Source organism: Callorhinchus milii, unplaced genomic scaffold (assembly GCF_018977255.1).
Source record: "Callorhinchus milii isolate IMCB2004 unplaced genomic scaffold, IMCB_Cmil_1.0 Scaffold17, whole genome shotgun sequence".
NCBI lineage: Eukaryota > Metazoa > Chordata > Chondrichthyes > Chimaeriformes > Callorhinchidae > Callorhinchus > Callorhinchus milii.
In genome coordinates this window covers 10,794,315-10,811,126 of record NW_024704758.1, presented here as the reverse complement: position 1 = coordinate 10,811,126, position 16,812 = coordinate 10,794,315, and the positions used below count along the sequence as shown (strand labels likewise).

General features: G+C 37.7%; 1 protein-coding gene and 1 non-coding gene across 3 annotated transcripts in view; both read right to left on the bottom strand.

Moving 5' to 3' along the window:
• ckap5 (cytoskeleton associated protein 5) overlaps positions 1-16,812 on the bottom strand; it is a 33,248-nt gene that overhangs the window by 1,669 nt on the left and 14,767 nt on the right. The window contains exons 16-44 of one of the 2 annotated variants that reach the window (XM_007887658.2): positions 16,601-16,693; positions 16,092-16,277; positions 15,816-15,910; positions 15,179-15,236; positions 13,674-13,799; positions 13,225-13,370; positions 12,605-12,779; positions 11,873-11,986; positions 11,406-11,534; positions 11,117-11,311; positions 10,279-10,417; positions 9,718-9,821; positions 8,882-9,007; positions 8,509-8,658; positions 7,815-8,018; positions 7,304-7,439; positions 7,000-7,193; positions 6,562-6,731; positions 5,385-5,408; positions 4,784-4,963; positions 3,963-4,083; positions 3,678-3,857; positions 2,804-2,991; positions 2,608-2,686; positions 2,280-2,468; positions 1,689-1,826; positions 648-731; positions 343-508; positions 76-230 (exon numbers count right to left, since the gene is read on the bottom strand). In XM_007887658.2, coding sequence (XP_007885849.1) covers positions 76-230; positions 343-508; positions 648-731; positions 1,689-1,826; positions 2,280-2,468; positions 2,608-2,686; positions 2,804-2,991; positions 3,678-3,857; positions 3,963-4,083; positions 4,784-4,963; positions 5,385-5,408; positions 6,562-6,731; positions 7,000-7,193; positions 7,304-7,439; positions 7,815-8,018; positions 8,509-8,658; positions 8,882-9,007; positions 9,718-9,821; positions 10,279-10,417; positions 11,117-11,311; positions 11,406-11,534; positions 11,873-11,986; positions 12,605-12,779; positions 13,225-13,370; positions 13,674-13,799; positions 15,179-15,236; positions 15,816-15,910; positions 16,092-16,277; positions 16,601-16,693 — 4,044 coding nt within the window. The remainder of the gene's footprint in view (positions 1-75; positions 231-342; positions 509-647; positions 732-1,688; positions 1,827-2,279; positions 2,469-2,607; positions 2,687-2,803; positions 2,992-3,677; positions 3,858-3,962; positions 4,084-4,783; positions 4,964-5,384; positions 5,409-6,561; positions 6,732-6,999; positions 7,194-7,303; positions 7,440-7,814; positions 8,019-8,508; positions 8,659-8,881; positions 9,008-9,717; positions 9,822-10,278; positions 10,418-11,116; positions 11,312-11,405; positions 11,535-11,872; positions 11,987-12,604; positions 12,780-13,224; positions 13,371-13,673; positions 13,800-15,178; positions 15,237-15,815; positions 15,911-16,091; positions 16,278-16,600; positions 16,694-16,812) is intronic. The other variant, XM_007887659.2, reaches the window with a different exon arrangement.
• On the bottom strand, positions 3,350-3,457 carry LOC121850347. Its single transcript, XR_006085560.1, has one exon. It is a non-coding gene; the product is annotated as a small nucleolar RNA SNORD67 (small nucleolar RNA).

Genomic DNA, 16,812 nt, shown 5'->3' with positions numbered 1-16,812 from the left:
GTCAGAGAATTGCCCTGGGACTATCAAAAATGCGAATAAAATATCTGGAGAAGCTCTCAGAAATGTACACGTTACCTTTGAATTGTTTTCCAGACCACAGCGCTGCCGCAGAATTTTTAATCGCTCCAAATAAACAGCCGGTCCAACCTCCTCACCATTGGTGCCACCTCCAGAAGATATAGAAGTGGAACTTGCCATATAGGATGAATCAACTGAAGGTGATGAAAGCCCTGCCAATTACAAATTCAAAAATAATTGGTGAAATAAGCCAATAATGTGATCTGTGGACCAAGTTGAATGACTTTTAATATGATTTTAACTGCTCTTAATCTATACTTTTACCAGAGCTAGATGATGAAGATATTCTTCCTTTTCCTTCCCGCTCATTTTCCACAAGCCGCAGCCCTCTTTCGATGTAGTTCTGAAAGAACTGGGAAGATTGCTTCAAGAATGGCTCAATGTCTGCATCTGAATACTTCTTCCGATATTCATACAGCTCTGCTAAACCCTGTGGAATATTTAAAAATATATTAGTATTTAGTTAGTCAGAACAATTATTCTAGCATGGACTAGTTGGGCCAAATGGCCTGTTTCTGTGTCACCTCACCCAAAATAAGTGCAAATTGTTGTTCAAGCTTAAAACATACCTCTCTTGTATTTTCTTTAGAGCCAATCTTCTTAAATATTTCTGCCAAAGTTTCACTTATCTTAGCTTTTGATTCTTTGTCATCCTACAAAAGAAATACATTTTAGAAAATGCAGGTCCCCAGAATATATACTTCAGTAATTATGAAACCTGCCACAGAAACTGTTAAACTTTTATCTGAAAACATTGTATCCAGCTTGCTTAATGCAAGTCAATTTCCTACAATTTTGCAGCTGCACTGATACATCTTTAGAGATTTTAAAAATGGCCCAAAAATTGATAAGCAAGCAGCCTTTAGTTGCAATTTACCTGCTTATACTTGGCAATCAAAACCTGAGGGTCCTAGGTAAATAGCTGAGGCCTAAAGTTTGGTAAACTAGTACAGGATTGAACAAAGGATGCAGCTGTAAACATTACCTGGCTTACAAAGAGAATATTTTCTTAAAAAGGGAGAATAGCCCAATGAAATTTCTCCCTTGAAATTAAGCCAATTTCTAAAGCAGGGTTTGAAGGAATGATGATAAAATTAAATAATATTCCTTGCATGTGATAAAACGCTTTTCACGTCTAGACCTCTCAAAGCGCTTTACAGAATATACTATAAAGTGAATTGACTGTATATTTGTGGAGAAAATGCAGCAGCCAATTGCGCACAGCAGTGTCCTACAAACAGTCGTAGATTGAAGTGACCACTTTATTATTGTTTTTTTCTTGAGGGATTATTATCGGACGTGTGGAGTAAGGAAACCTGCCCAGAATCAATCCCAGGTCTCTCGCTTGCGAGACAAGTACTCTAACCACTGAGCTACAGGACTTCACTAACAAGGATGCAAGGATTGACATGAATATCCTAGTTTGTCAACAGATATGAAAAAAATTATTTCCATGATGGTACCAAACCTTAACAGATTTATATGCCTTCCTACACAATAAGACATTCAAATCTACATCAAGTATAGCCAACCTAAATTTTACTGCTTAATCTTCAAATTGCATAAACTATAGCTCAAATTTTAGATTTAACATTTCGATTAACACATACCATCGTAGAACCCCCTTTCTCAGTGTCAGAGTCAATTTTTCCTCCTGACAAAGCCATGGAGTGTTTAGTAACTCGTCGCAGATGAGCCTCAAGTTCAGATTCATTCTTGTTCTCTATCATTGTCAAATGATCCATGATCTAATACAAAACAAGGATGCAAGGATTGGCATGAATATCCTAGTTTGTCCACAGATATGAAAAAAATTATCTCCATGATAGTACCAAACCTGATAATCTCTCTCAACACATTACTGAAATTTAATTTACATTAACTGGGAGATGCAGCTTTCAATCTATAGTATTGCGTGATAATACTATATAAACTGTCCACTAAAGTAGTTAAATCTAACTCTACTCCCAAGGTCACGGTACTGAATCCTGTTAACTGATTTGGTCTTCAAGCTATATTTATAACTACATTCTGCTCCTGCTTCCATTCCTCCAACTCGATTCTTGCCTCTCCTCGTTCAAAGTCCGTCACCTTGACCACACCTTTGATCAACTTTCCCCTTCTGCTCTTGTTCAATGCATTATGTGCAGTCAGTAACTGCAGCATATTTATTTATAAATATTGAACCTAAGTCAACAAACCTTTGGTCCCATTAACTTGCAAAGTGTATACAAGAGTGTCTTTTGTGTTCTCATTGGAAGATCGCTCTTCATTTGTTTTAACCTTTCCCTTGGGAAGACTCTCATGAAGTTATGTATGTCCAAAAGTATTCGGTCAACGTTGATATTATTGACATTACTTGGGAGAAGGCGTATCATGCGCCATAAACACTGTGAATATGAAGAGATGACAAACAATATGCAAATTAGTTAAACCAATTGGGTATTTGAAAAGCTAAAATTGGCAGTGGATAAACATTAAATTATATCTGGAAAGTTTGATGCAAGAAAAATTCAGATAGCTTACTACCTTCATAACCAGCTCTGAAAACTTGGGAGAGTTATTTGCTGTAGCCAGAAGACTATCCTGCAGTAGTAAAATCAAGGAACTGCAAAGGAAAAAAAAATTAGGCAATAAATATTTGCAAGATTATGAGAAACAGCTTTAATGAACCTTACAGAATACCTAAATTTTTCTCCCATTGAAAACCCAGCTTTGCCATTACCTCAGGATGTTGGTTGGATCAGATTTTTCCAAAACTTTCACCATCAATAGATTGACCGATCGAATAACCTGTGGTCCCTCATCCAAGTCTTCCAAGCGAGAGTCCAGCATCAGTAAAATTAACCCATACATGAGATCCTTTAATACTCCTACAGAAGCCTCCTTAGCCAAAGTTTCTATTTGAAACAACTGAGCAAAGATGAGACCTGGTTAACTTACTCAGTAATGACAGAAAAAACATAAATGTAAAACTAATTGATAAAGGAAATCACACAATGTTACATTTACCCACCTTCAGTAGGTTTGTTATCCTTTGAAAGTAATTTAGTTACCACATATCCAATGCAATAAAGAAAGCCCAAAAGTACAACTCTAAGACTGCTGCACACCAATTTAATCAGCATAGGCTCAATTAAATTGTTTTTTTTAAAAAAAGGTAGTTTTCTTTAAAAACTGCAATTTCTTTTACATAGCATTTTCAAAATATTTATAAAATTTAACTAAAGTCTCTACATTGAGAAGAATGAAGCATGAAATAAATTAAATGTGCGAGTCAGATGGCCCCTGTGCACATGTTTAGTCATCAGGGTTCAGAATGAAACAGCCATGTCACTGCATTACTGTCCCATTCAGAGTGCAACTCATCACTCTCACACACTTAACAAGTGCACTCTCTTTGGATTATGAAATGGATTTTTGCTCATTCAATTACTTTTACATGAGCAGTCCCCTTGCTAATTCATAGAAAATCTGGCATTAATTTAAGGTTTTATACACAAATGAATCGATTTTTGGCTTCTACCATGCAATTTTGTTTTATTCTCTGGCTTTTATAATAGTTGAGTATTGAACTTAGAATCAGAAGTTGTTCATACCGTAATCATGTCCCCAATGATACAGCTATAAAGCTTCAGGATGTCATTCCTGTTAAACTTTTCATCAGCCATGTGTGTATTATTAATTAATCGAAGTTGCACAATTGTGGCAACCAGCAACTGATCAATATGACCAGACATAACTTCAGCTTTATCCTCCTGACGCAGAACTTCATCAATCTGAAAACAGAAAAAAAATTAAATCATGGAAGTGAATAATGCAGCTGCAACCTTGCACTTGCACTGCCACTTTTAACAACTTTCCCGCTCCTCATCATTCCTTACCTGGGCAAGGGCTTGAATGCTGGTGTTGATATCATTACTTGCCACCTGTGACACAACAAAATTGATAGTAGATGTTGTGTTGCTGTGCAGGTCATCAAAATGTGGAGAAACTGCACGATTTCTGAAAACAGTTAAATTGCAAGACAAAGTTAAATAATGCAAGTTTGTTTTAAAAACAATTCATATTGCATGAGATGTTAAACTGAGGTCCCATCTGCCTGTTCAAGTAGATATTAAAGATCCTATGGCATGATTGGAAAAGAGTTTCTCCCAGTGTCCTGGCCGACAATCCACCAAATAAAATTGGTGACTCACTCCATGGCTGTTTGGAGAACATTGCTGTGCACAACTAGCTACCGTGTTCCGCTCATAAAATACAGAGGCCGTCCGGCGTGGAGGGCGCTATATAAATCCAAGTTGTTGTTGTTAGTCAATCCACTTTACAATATATCCTGTGAAGCGCTTTGAGACAGCTCGACGACATGATAAGGTGCTATATCAAATGCAAGGTTTTATTATTCTGTAATGAATTCCAATTACAAGAACTACTGCCATGCATCTAAACGTTATTAAATTCCCTATTTTGTTCCTAAAGGTGAGCTTCTCAATTTACATAAACCACAATCTTTAAAAAAAGGTAGTCAAGGTCAGATTTCATGCTTTGTTAATCACAAGCACGTTATCAACTGTTGGAAAAAAGTGAGCAGTTACACGGCCTTCAATCAATGGAACCGGACATTGTTAAATGCACCATTCGTTTCCAGTATTTTTTCCAGGCAGTAAAGGATTCCAAAATAACGAACTATATATTGGTTACTCACTTTGGTTCTGGAATACAAACTGGTTCATAGAGTTCATCAAGTTTGTGCTGTACTAGATCTGGCAATTCACATCCACCAGCAGTGTTGTCATTTTCTATTTCATCAAGATCTAGCTGGAACTCTTTTGGGATTGCATGACTAGCTTCAGACGTCGCGTGTACGTTATTGGCACGTGCTTGACTGAAAGAAAGAAATGCAGAAATTAGGAGAAATTTCAAAAATAAGTCCTCTGCTGCAGCAGAAAAAAACAATTTCTATAGTGAATATAGTGGAATTCTGATTGTAGGATATTTCAATCATTTTAGAAGGAGGAAGGCTTCTATCAATGAAACAAATCATGGCTTAAACATCTGCCATATCACCATGGCTCTGCTGCTGAAGTTTGTTCTTACGCAGGTCGAGGGTATGTATTAGAATAAACTGAATCTGTTGCTATTTTAGCATTTTCATAGAAAGAGTAAACATATTAGGAGCTGTTCAAACAGCATTTTCTGGGAGAAACAAAGAGTTTCCAGAGTTTAAGAACTGCCAATATTGTCACTGAAGCTGGTTCAAAAAGGGTGTATAGTCAACCAGCAACCCGAGAATGAGCTCTACTTACATTCGATAGGTTCGATACATTATTCTTTCCGGGGAATTGCAGTGAAAGAAGTCAGAAGATAGATTTAGACAAATAGACAAACAGCGTAAGCACAAGTAGAAAAGATTTAAACTCATGAAACAAAAATCATAAAGCACAGAAAACGAATGAGTAAACAAAACATGTCTTTGTCATGCAGTATGTTACAGAATCTAGTACAGTATCAATAGTTATTTAGGATTATTATCACTTAGACTTCTTCCTCTTGTTTCAACTTATCAAAACCATTTCACTATGGGTGTATTCAGTTCCTGCCACTGGGTGGCAGGATCTACAAATACAATACAAACTGACAGGAGAAGTGGATGGGATCATAAGAAAGATTCCAAAGAGTTATAGAATGGGCTTTGAAGCAAGCTGCATCATTCTAATCGCACCAATGCATTATAAATGTAGAGGTGGTGCCAACTGATTACCCTCTGATTAAAAACAATGCTTCAAAAGTTATTAGATTTTCCATTATTACTAATGAACAGCATATTAAAGACCAATAGATTTTTTTTCAAATAGTGCCATGGCCATGGAATCTTTGATGAACAGCAGTCAGAATCTTTGCATAATATTCATCTGAAGTGTGGCACCTCCAACAGTGCTTTCCCAGCACAAATTTCTGACTCAGAAATAAGCATTTTCAACTGAGACAGACTGCCAATCATGTCTTGATTTCTCCATTTAAAGACAGTAGATTTTACACAATTCAACCATCCAGTACACAAAGCACTGTTTTAGAGATTAGATCATTACAGAAATGTATGATTTAGGGTTACGTTAATTGGATAAACTGTCACCTCACAAAGATTAATAACATTATAACTATAGGCTAGAAGAGGAGAAAAAGAACCACATCACAAAAACAGAAGGAAACGTGCAGAACTGGAAGAAAAAAATGATTCAAGCAAATACTCATGAAAACAGCAAACAAAAACATGTTTGGAGGCATCTTGATCGTGCATGAGAAGGCCACATGGTTCTGCTGAAAATCTCAAAGGGATGGTCCAGCCATAAAATTCTTATTCACGTTGATATGTTACCAAAGATATAGCTAGTGTAATCAAAGCTGGTTTTAAAATAAGATTCCTTACTTTCTTTAATCTAAACAATCAGACTAGACATCGCAGAAAAGTCATAGAAGACATACTTCAGTTTGGATGGTACTTCTTCAAAGCCTTTACGTGGCATGGCAGCATTTGAACTTTGCCCTTGCGATCTTTGAGTTTTCTCTTCTGCCTGTTTTAATGGTGCCGTTGAGAGTTTCTTGGCTGATCGTTTGATTCTCTCCTCTAACATGCTCATCTCTTTCTCTGAAAGCTAAATAAAAGATTATATTTACAAACTCCATAATATTTGCCCTTACAGATATTTAACCAACTGAAAACATTTTAGCCATTATTACATTTCTAAACCACATGAAAAGGCGCATTTCCATAATAGGTGTTACACCATCTAAAAACAGCATTTGCAATATTATGAGTGGATGAATGTTTTTCTATATTGAAGGAAATTTTGAAGGATTGGGAAGACCCAACTTTAATGCCAAAATCAAAACCCCTTTGCCAAGCTAAGCTGCAATACTTACATTTCCAATCAATTTAAAAACTTGATCTCCACAGATATTATAAGCGGTAACCAAAGTGTTCAAGGCAGCATTACGGACTGATGTGTCTCGGTCTCCAATCTGACTTGCAATTTCCTTCAGAGCTTTGGCTGGAGTTGGCTGACACACATTCATATCATAAGCTTCAATTAAAGCACCCAGTTCTTCTAAACACTCTATAAGATAAGGTAGTTATAAAAAACATTCATACCTGCTTCTGGTATCACACAACTAAAACACTAAGTTAAACAGGCTACAGTAAAGTGCACAATACACATACACTCACCTACTCGTTGTTTTGAGTTCTTAGATTTCAGGCCATCCATAATAAAGATAAACATTTTACTTGCTGGATAAATCTTGCACATCACATTCAGAATGGCACGAACATCCTTGCGAACAATATCTTTTGATTCTCCAACCTAAAACAGAGCAACACATGGGCTATTACATATATATTGCTTAAAATTATTAAACTGGATAAAATGTACCAATTAGAAGTTAAATATTTGGGGAATACTAATTGTTGACTATGAATTAAAGGCATTTCCTCCCACAACTATATTTTTAAGATGGTACTATGCATTCACAGATTATGGTTATCAAGTGAGCAAATGTTAACATACCCTTAGAACTTCCCAATAAGAAAAGATTTTTATTAAAATTTCTTCCCAGACAAAATAGCAAATTTGTGCAAATCCATATCTTGCTACACTAACTTTAGTTTTGTGGCAAGACTTATACTCACAACACCACACTCCTGAAAAGTATGTTTAAAACAATCAGCAGTCCTTTACCTTGATAATTAGATACGGAATGAATGAAGAGGCCTCATTTTCAATTAAATGGTAATCCTCTCTGCTCAGAAGTGCAAATAGGAGCTTCAAGTACTCCAGGACTTTCATCAATACACTGGTGTTTGTGTCAAAAAAACGGAGAGTCAACCATTTCAGAATAAGATCCAGGCAGCCAATAGAACCCTCTATTTCATTTTCCAAATGCTGCAAGTAAAATGAACATTTTAGTAATGTTATTTTGTTCCAGGATTCAAAATTTCACACATTATTTTTACAAGTTGTTCCTCATTCACACCTCCCCTTTCTGCACTCAAGATTTTGAAGCTGTATTATAACATCTTATCACATCAAGACATCACAAAGCACTCACGAGTAAATTATTGTTAAGTGTAGGGACTGCTATCTTTGCAAGCAACCCCAGCAGCCATTTGCACCAGCATGATATTAGAAACATACCATGAGGTGATCAATATATTTGGAAGACCATTGGCTAACACACTGGGAGAAACAGCTTCATTTTTCAATCTTGTCATGGAATCTTTGATATCCACCTAAATACAGGCATTGTTACTTTATTTGTTTCATGGCTTATTTGAAAATTGCTGCATCAGACAATTTCTGCCTCCAGTGCTGTACATAGGTGTTTGCCTCGTCTTGAATAAAGAGACCCATTTTTTTTGAAACATTTGCTTACCTCTATCAAAACTGTTAATGCTTTGATGTGATGATGAAAATCTGGATGGAACATTTCATCTTGCAACCATTTGGCTACACAGCTGGACATCTGAGTTTTCAGTTGTTCTGTGTATTCATCTCGAGGAGTTGTAAAATTCCACTTCAACACCTAATGTAAACATACATATTTTCAACAACAAACAGATAGATTTACATTTATAGTGCCTTTCACGTTGGGAGAATATCCCACAGTTTACTGTAAAGTAATCTCATTAAAATAATTGTCCTATATAAAAACATTGTGTAAATTTATTTACTTATTGCTCAGTTCTAAACATTATTAGTTTGACAACAAAATGTAGAAGGTTTAAAAGAGTATCTCTAAGACTCACCTTTAAACCTTTCTCATCCTTCATCCGTTGGTCCTTTCCATTAGGAATAATCATGAAGATTGGCCCAGATTTATCTTCATCATCCTTGAGATTTGTCTTACTTGGCACTTTCTTACCAAGTACAGACTGAAAAAGTAAAAGGTCAGTTTATGAAAACGCTGTTAAATCCATTTACATTGGTAGAACATAATTCATCCGTTACATCTTCCACATTTCTAAAAGTAACTAACCTCTTCCCCCCCCACCCCCCCACTTTACCTTTGAAATAATTAGGCTCAACAATTCAGTGCAATGACAGCACACTAATATATTGCGCTTACACAGTATCTCAGAATAAGTATATTTTTGTGAGGAAGCAAGAGTCAACTTAAATTGATATATCAAATCCATTACTTGAATTAAAAATTACTGTAGGCAAAATCCTCATTTATTGAAGGCTGCTTAACCTGTGTCCCTCCACATACTTCTGGTATGTCATCCCAAGGAAAAGCTATTGGCCCTTTAAGAAATTTTAACTCGGAGGATATTTGCTCGTATGGTCTCATCCCACCCTCATTGCAAGGAAAGTCTTCAGAGGCTTTATTACGCAGGGGAGGTGGCAAAGATTAGCTCATAACAATATGGAAACAAAGTGTGATAAACTGTCCAGACGTTAACCATTTTCCACATCATAGCAGTTCAGAGATTACAGGTAGGGCAGATAGTTTTGCACTTGAGAGGATGTGCTTCAACAGCAAATAGGGACACATAGCATTTCTTCAGTCTTTCTGGGTGTGCTGAACTGATAAGTTATTTAACTCAAATATATAATTTAAAGACTGATAACAAAACAATACCTTGGCTTTGGCAGTAGCTCCAGACACTTTGGCCTTCTTCGGATCGGCTTTAAGCTCAAAAGCACCTGAATCATCACTTGTCCCTGCATTCTGTGCACGCGAGGCTAGCAGAAAAGTGTTTGGTGCAACAAGAAGAAAACAATCTGATCATAATTGTAAAATATTTAAACTATTTTGCAAAAAACATGCAAGATTTGCAAAGCAATTAATGTCAAATATTCAATCACGATAAATAAAAATACTGGAAAATAAACTCAGCACAATCTATATAGACGTTTCAACTGCTGTAAAATTAAGCAGAAATCAATCCAATTTTAGAGCTACAATTTCAATTAAAATCCCTCAGGATTCCAGATCTATACACAAATTTCTCTCTGATATGTAGGATGCATGAAAGCAACACGGTGAATAGTGAACTTAAAAAATTAGGGATTCAGGGAGAAAGCAGATTCAGTATTTTTTTAAAAAACGTACACCAAACAGGATCATATCAAAGCAATTCAAAAATAAGTACATAACATCAATGCAACACATCAACCAAAATTGAAGGATATTGGTTACCTGCACTGGATGATCTACCAGCAGATGAAGCAGAGGCAACTGTACCCTCACTTGATTTTGAAGATGTTTTAGCTGGCTTGGCTGGCATAACAGCATGGGCCTTCTCAAGAGCTGCTATCACTTGGTCTTTTGAGGCAGGCTAAGAAAGGGAAGCAGTTAAGTATTATCCACGGATCAATTGATAAGTTAGTTTTGCTCACATTACGAATTGTTTGGATCAGCACTTATCATGTCTGTGCAATGATCTGCTCAGCGTTCCCCCACCTCTGCAACATTGTCTGCCTCCACCCTACTTTTTGGACTGCTGAGACCCATATCCATGCTTCATCAAGTTGGGGTTCGACTACAGACACGGTCAAGGAGATGGAAAAAAAACTGATAGGCACTGAAGTAGGGAATCATGTAAGAATACAAGGTAACCCATCACTGGAATGCTCATTTTTTCCCCACGAAGCCTCCACATAGAAATGAATGAACTGAAGAAAGGAGCTGGAACCAAGAGTAAACTAACAATCTACAAGAGTCCAATAAATCTTCCCCAACTTTACTACAAAGAAAATAAGCAATTGTTCCTCCTTAAAAAGGAACTTCATAAAGGACATGCACCAGATTAGTTAATGTAATCTTGATTAAATCAGGATTGTGAACAGGAATTCAATGGAATAGTCAATCTCGTATTAACTATAGGAAATGACTAAATTAAGAACATAGCAGTCATAAATAAGGGTTTATTCTCAAAATAAACCATGCCTTATGAATCTATTATTTCTTTCAAGAGGTACCAAAATTAATGGACAACAAGCATCCACTGGAATTTGCTTTGAATTTCCTTCAATACCTTTAATTTGCCCGTTGCCTTAACCATTTTTTCAAAGCCTAGGTGCATCATAAAAGTTGGCAGTGCATCTTGAGCCTTCTTCCTAACATCTCCATTTCGGTCTTCCAAGCAAGAGTAGAGATGAGGCAAACAAAGCATGACATCAGAGGGCACAGTTCTCAGTGTTGGTAATTTCTCTGCCAGCCAACCTAGCAACTACACAGCAAACAAAAAAAAAAAAATTAATTCCAGCCAACGAAACAGAATTAACTCAATTGTACTGGTTATCATTAGTAAACATGGACCATACCTCCTGCCGAAGAAAAGGATTTTCTCTCTTAAGTTCATCAGAAAGATCTTCCCCTTCCAACCATTCTTTCATACCAGTTTGATCAACCCAAGAATTCAGTGTTACAAGAGCTGCGGCACGAACATTACTCTGTAAAAACAATATTATTTTTCTTAAATCATGGTACAACCTTAAGCCAATTTAGCATTACTATTACTGCTTTCTGAATTAAAATAACAAAGGCATAGGCAGGGCCACAGAAGCGATGTCGGTAGCAGCGCAGAGACCTGGGGCCGAGCACACTGAATGTTTGTGGGGTTCTAGTGGAAGGGATGTTTGTAGCTGATTCTGCAGCTGCACCTTTCTATTGGCACAGGTTATAGATAATGCAATGGCTTCAATGAACAAAAGTTTGTTTTTAAACAAGTTTTTTTAAAAATTAACACAAAATGTAAGGCAAATATAATTTAGATCTTAAAACTATTCACCTTGCTGTCACCAAGCACCGTGCAAATAGGTATTCCAAGCATTTTAACATGTTGTTTGAGATTAGGCCCGATTGCTGTAGCCATCTGCTGCATGATTGCAAGCGTTTGCTGTACCTAAAACAAAGGAAATCAAGCAAAAATAACTTTGTTTTTTATTTCTATAGGATTTTACAATGTGAATTATGACTTTAAAGTGAAAACCAACTATACCACTTATATTTGGTGTGACCAAATTCATAACAGGTTCAAGTTCCCAATACCCAGATCAAATTGATATTTCACTCCATTGAGTCAAGAAAACCACGATCCCAAGATTAACCTCAAACTCCAGAGACATGAAAATTTTAATTCCGTTAAAGCCCGACAGCCCACAGAGTACTGGCAGTGTGCCCTCATTGTTCGAGATGCTGCCTTCAATTAAAATGTTAAACCAAGGCCCTGTCTGTCTGTTCAAGTGGACATCATTAAGATTCCATGGCACTATTCAAAAAGAGAATTTCTCCTGGTATTCTGACCAACAATCCCCCAAATAAGATTGATCATGCCCATTTGTGGGATACTGCTGTGCGCAAAACTAGCTGCTGTGTTTGGCTACAGTCACTACACTTTACAGTATCCTGTGGATCTTTGAGGATGATACCAAATGTAGGAATGTAAGAGTTATTCAACAACCAAAATGACAGCCTATATTTTATGGAGAACATGAATGGTAATCTATGGAGTGTTACTTACCAGAATCTTATTCGAGTCATTAAGCCGTCCTTTAAGTACTCCAGGAAGTTCTCCAATATTTGGCTGAATAACTTTGGCCTCATTTAGAATGGTACTCAATTCATCCAATCCTTCTTTCCTGATCTTCCAGTTTTTGTCTCCAATTTTGCCGACAAGTTCTGAAGTAATCTTGTCACTGTACACAAAATATATAAACTCAATTAGCAAATGTTTAGAGCAAGTCTCCTCTCCCCACTCTTGGTTAGAAAATCCAAAACATAAGATATAACCAATTGTATCAAGTTAAATAATATTGAGTCAAATGTTGACAGGACCTTTGCCAGCAAATACTCTGAAGTTCCATCAAAATAAAGCCTATATTTAATAGTTTAACATTAATAACAGAAGACATGCATGCAATTAATCCACTATATGCTAAGAAGATAGAATTCCACTATGTATTGTAATATTATGCAATAAAAATGTTTGGGATAACCTAAATTGATAGTTGCATCCAAGACCATAAAGAGACCTCAGCATTTCACAGGTGGATATAAAATGTAGAGGCTTGACATTATCAAAGCTTGTTGCAACTTCAATTTGTTTATGGAATTGGCCAAAGAAAAATGCTTAGAGATAACCTTATATCTGATCTTGGCAAATGATCTTGAAAATGCTGTCCACCGTCTTCCTCATCCTGATCTTCAGCTACTTCATCATCACCACCACCCCCACCACCACATTTAGATCCACCTCTCACAGGAACAGGAGGAACTTGTCCCTGCATCTGTGAATATGTGCACAAAGATTTACAAACTTTGTAATTTGATACATACATGATAGAAGGCAACAGCAAGGTTATAGGGGAGTGGATTAGGAGGTGGAGAATAAACACCAACATGGACAAGTTCGACTGAATGGATATAACTTTCTGTAGAAACTTGTGGAAGTTTCTTTGCAATCCAACACGAGTTCACTTTTTACAAAACACATTGTACTTTTAACAGGTACAACTAGAGTAATCAGTAATCAACATGAAAGTGCAAAATTCAACATTGTGGGAAGACTGCACTGCTTTTGTAACATTTACCTTCTCAAATTCAGCATCAATCTGTGACAACAAAGCTGGCTTCTCATCCTCAAAAAACATTCTGAGAGGTGCTCCCACATACAAGTACATCACACCCAGCAAAGTAACAGCAGATATTCGTACCGCCTACAGAAACAGCAGAGAAAATTTAAAAATTTAGTAGTAACTGCAGGAACATAAACATGTCGACTAATAAACGTAACAAATTGCATTTACATAGTGCCTGTCACGTCAGGAGAGTTCCAAGTGATGGGACAATCAAGGGTGTGTGCTTATCGGATACAAGAGGAGTGGGGACCAAGGGGAAGGGGGTGGGGAAAGAAGATGACCAAAGGCGTGGTCAAAGAGGAAGGACTTGAGATGGACCTTGGAAGGAGTCCAGGAAAGGGATTTAGGCATGGGGGTGTTAGAATTTACACTTTTTGTATAATGTTAAAATCATAATAGATGTTGCGAACGGGTTAACTTTCAATTTAAGTGTGGGGGACAACTGGACTGACACTCATGATTAACACTCAAGAGCAACAAAAGGCAACCCTCAAGAATAGCAGCTAACGAGCAAGTTACTTAAACTAGAGGACCTTGGTACCATCCCGGGATACTGATAAGAAATAGCCAGTCACTTAAAAGGAATGTACTAATGATCCCACCTAACAAAATAACAAGCATCAGATAACAGGGGTCTTAAGGACAATGTGATTGTGTGCTGAGGTACGTACACCCCATGAGGTGTTCACGTGAACCCAGCATGATTTCGACCAGGTGATCTATTGTCCGTATCATGATTGCACGAACATCGGTATAAGAGTTCCGATAACTTTGTGTACGGGGCCATCCCGGGCTGCGGAGACAAGGGTACGGGAGATGGAAGACTGAGAGCTAGAAACACTAAGACTGAGGATATCAGATGGAAGATTGAAAGCTGTAAGCAAGAAGACTGAAAGCATGAAGAATCAAGCTTGTGTGCTGTAAAGACAGTGTTGAACTCGAGATATCTACGGTGGTATTATTCTGTTATAAGATCTGTTGATTGTACCGGCCTTTGGTCTGACCCATCGGGATATTGGGGAATAGTGGCATTAGCAGAGAACGGGGGATGTGCCTGCAGAGCAGTTGGCAAGGACGGGTTGGCACGGTTTTAGAATAGAGTGGAGTAAGATCCAAGCTTTAACAGGTGAGGACAAGAACCTTGAACTTGATCCTTTGGGGAATGGGGAGCCAATGTAATCAAGCAACAACAACAACAACAACAAGATTCCATTTATAAAGCGCCTTTCACGTCAGGAGGACGTCCCAAGCAAGGACAGGGTTGATAGGCCCAGAGCCTGGTGCGGGAGAGGACATGAGAAAAATAATTTTGAACAATCTGCAGGCTATAGAGGGAAGACCAGCAGGCAGTGAGTAACATCGTCCCAAATGGAGGTGATTAAAGCATGGATAAGGGTCTTGACCTCCCGAGAAGAGGTAGTGGCAGAGGCAGGAAATGTCACAAAATGCCTACTTACAGGGTTTGTAGCAGCCAAAGCAGTCTTCACATTACTAATGAAAGCCTTCACATTTATCCTGAGGGAAAAAGTTGTACAAAAGATCAACATTGAATATCGTGCAAGAGAAAGACCTTTCCAGTATACACCGCAGAGCTCTTTTACGTCGCCATAGTTGGGTCCATAAAATCCCAACTAACCTCATAAACGGGGCACACACGCCAGCCAGCACTCGTGCATTGTAACGTCACTAATCACACATTATGCAGGCAGAAAGCAGAGCAGCTTCCTGTGCTGAGTTAAGCGAGGGTTGGAAGCAACCCAACAACCTGGATGTCCACTATTTTGAGAACGGGCCAACCAGTCAAGAGTCCACAGGACACCAGTATTAAATAAACCCGCATTATAACATGTGTTATAAGGGGGAGAGAAGTCAACCAAGTGTCTGACACATGCAGAAACCCATCATCTTGATTAACAGTATCCAAACCAACGAGTTCCACTCATCCTGCCTCTACATAGAGGTCAACAACCATTGACAGTATTCCAGCCAAGGTAGGCTAATTATTTAAACAGCTCTAATGCAAATCTATAGGAGATAAATAGCCTTTATCAGTTTAGAAATAGTGAAGTTAAGCAGTATTAGACTTTAACCTACCCAACAAATCCAAACTCCTTGATCGCATTTGCCAACCAGTTCAGGACTTCGGATTGGTTTTTAGGATTTTTGTGTGCAAAAGCCATTGCGACGACCTGTGGACAGCAAATTGCAAAACTTGACATTTTATTCATTCCTTAGCATTAAAGTACAAATTCAACTGCGATTCCAGATCAGGGGTGGCACAGGTGTGGTTCTTTACATGCTAAGGCAACCAGTTCCCGGTTGATTTTCACTTTCAGATATTGAAGAGCACCTATCAAGCATCTTACATACCTGTTCAGCTGTCCATGGAAGGGAGCACACATCTGCTATTGCAGTAAGTGCTTCTTTTGCTTTCATTCCACATTTTACATCTCCTATTTTGTCAACCAGACCATCCAATACAACTTCTGCTGATGTTGTGGAAAAATTCCCATTTTTGGCAATCAGTGCAACAATATGCAACTTCATCTGCATCACCTAAAACACAATTTATGAAGCCAAGCACACCAATTAATATCAGTTTGCAGCAATAAATTGAATAAATCTGATGAGTACTTGTATTCGTACTCATCACAGTATATACAAATAACATCTGATAGTCTATGCCTAGAAGCCTGCCCATTTCATATAATTAGAAAGCATTTTTCTATAAGATGCTTGGCCAATGATTTGTTCACATTTCAAAAGCACTTCACAGGATATTACTGAAAGTACAGTATTCAAGTACCTTACAAATAGAACAGGTAGTTGGGATCTCAGTTTAAGGAGGACAGCATTCTGTAGCTCAAAAGTAATCATACCTGGAAGTTAGTTTCCTTCCAGCCTGGTTTTTTAGCCAGCATCCGTACTAGTGCCTGGCAGGGCATCTGCCTCATCTCGGTGACTTCTACTCCCTACAAAAGGACAGCGGATAAGCACCAATATGAATAAAATCACATGTATTCTTAAAGCAAGACAGAAATTCTATTCCTTTCTGAACACAGCAAAAGGGTGAATGTTGTGTTGGCTCACT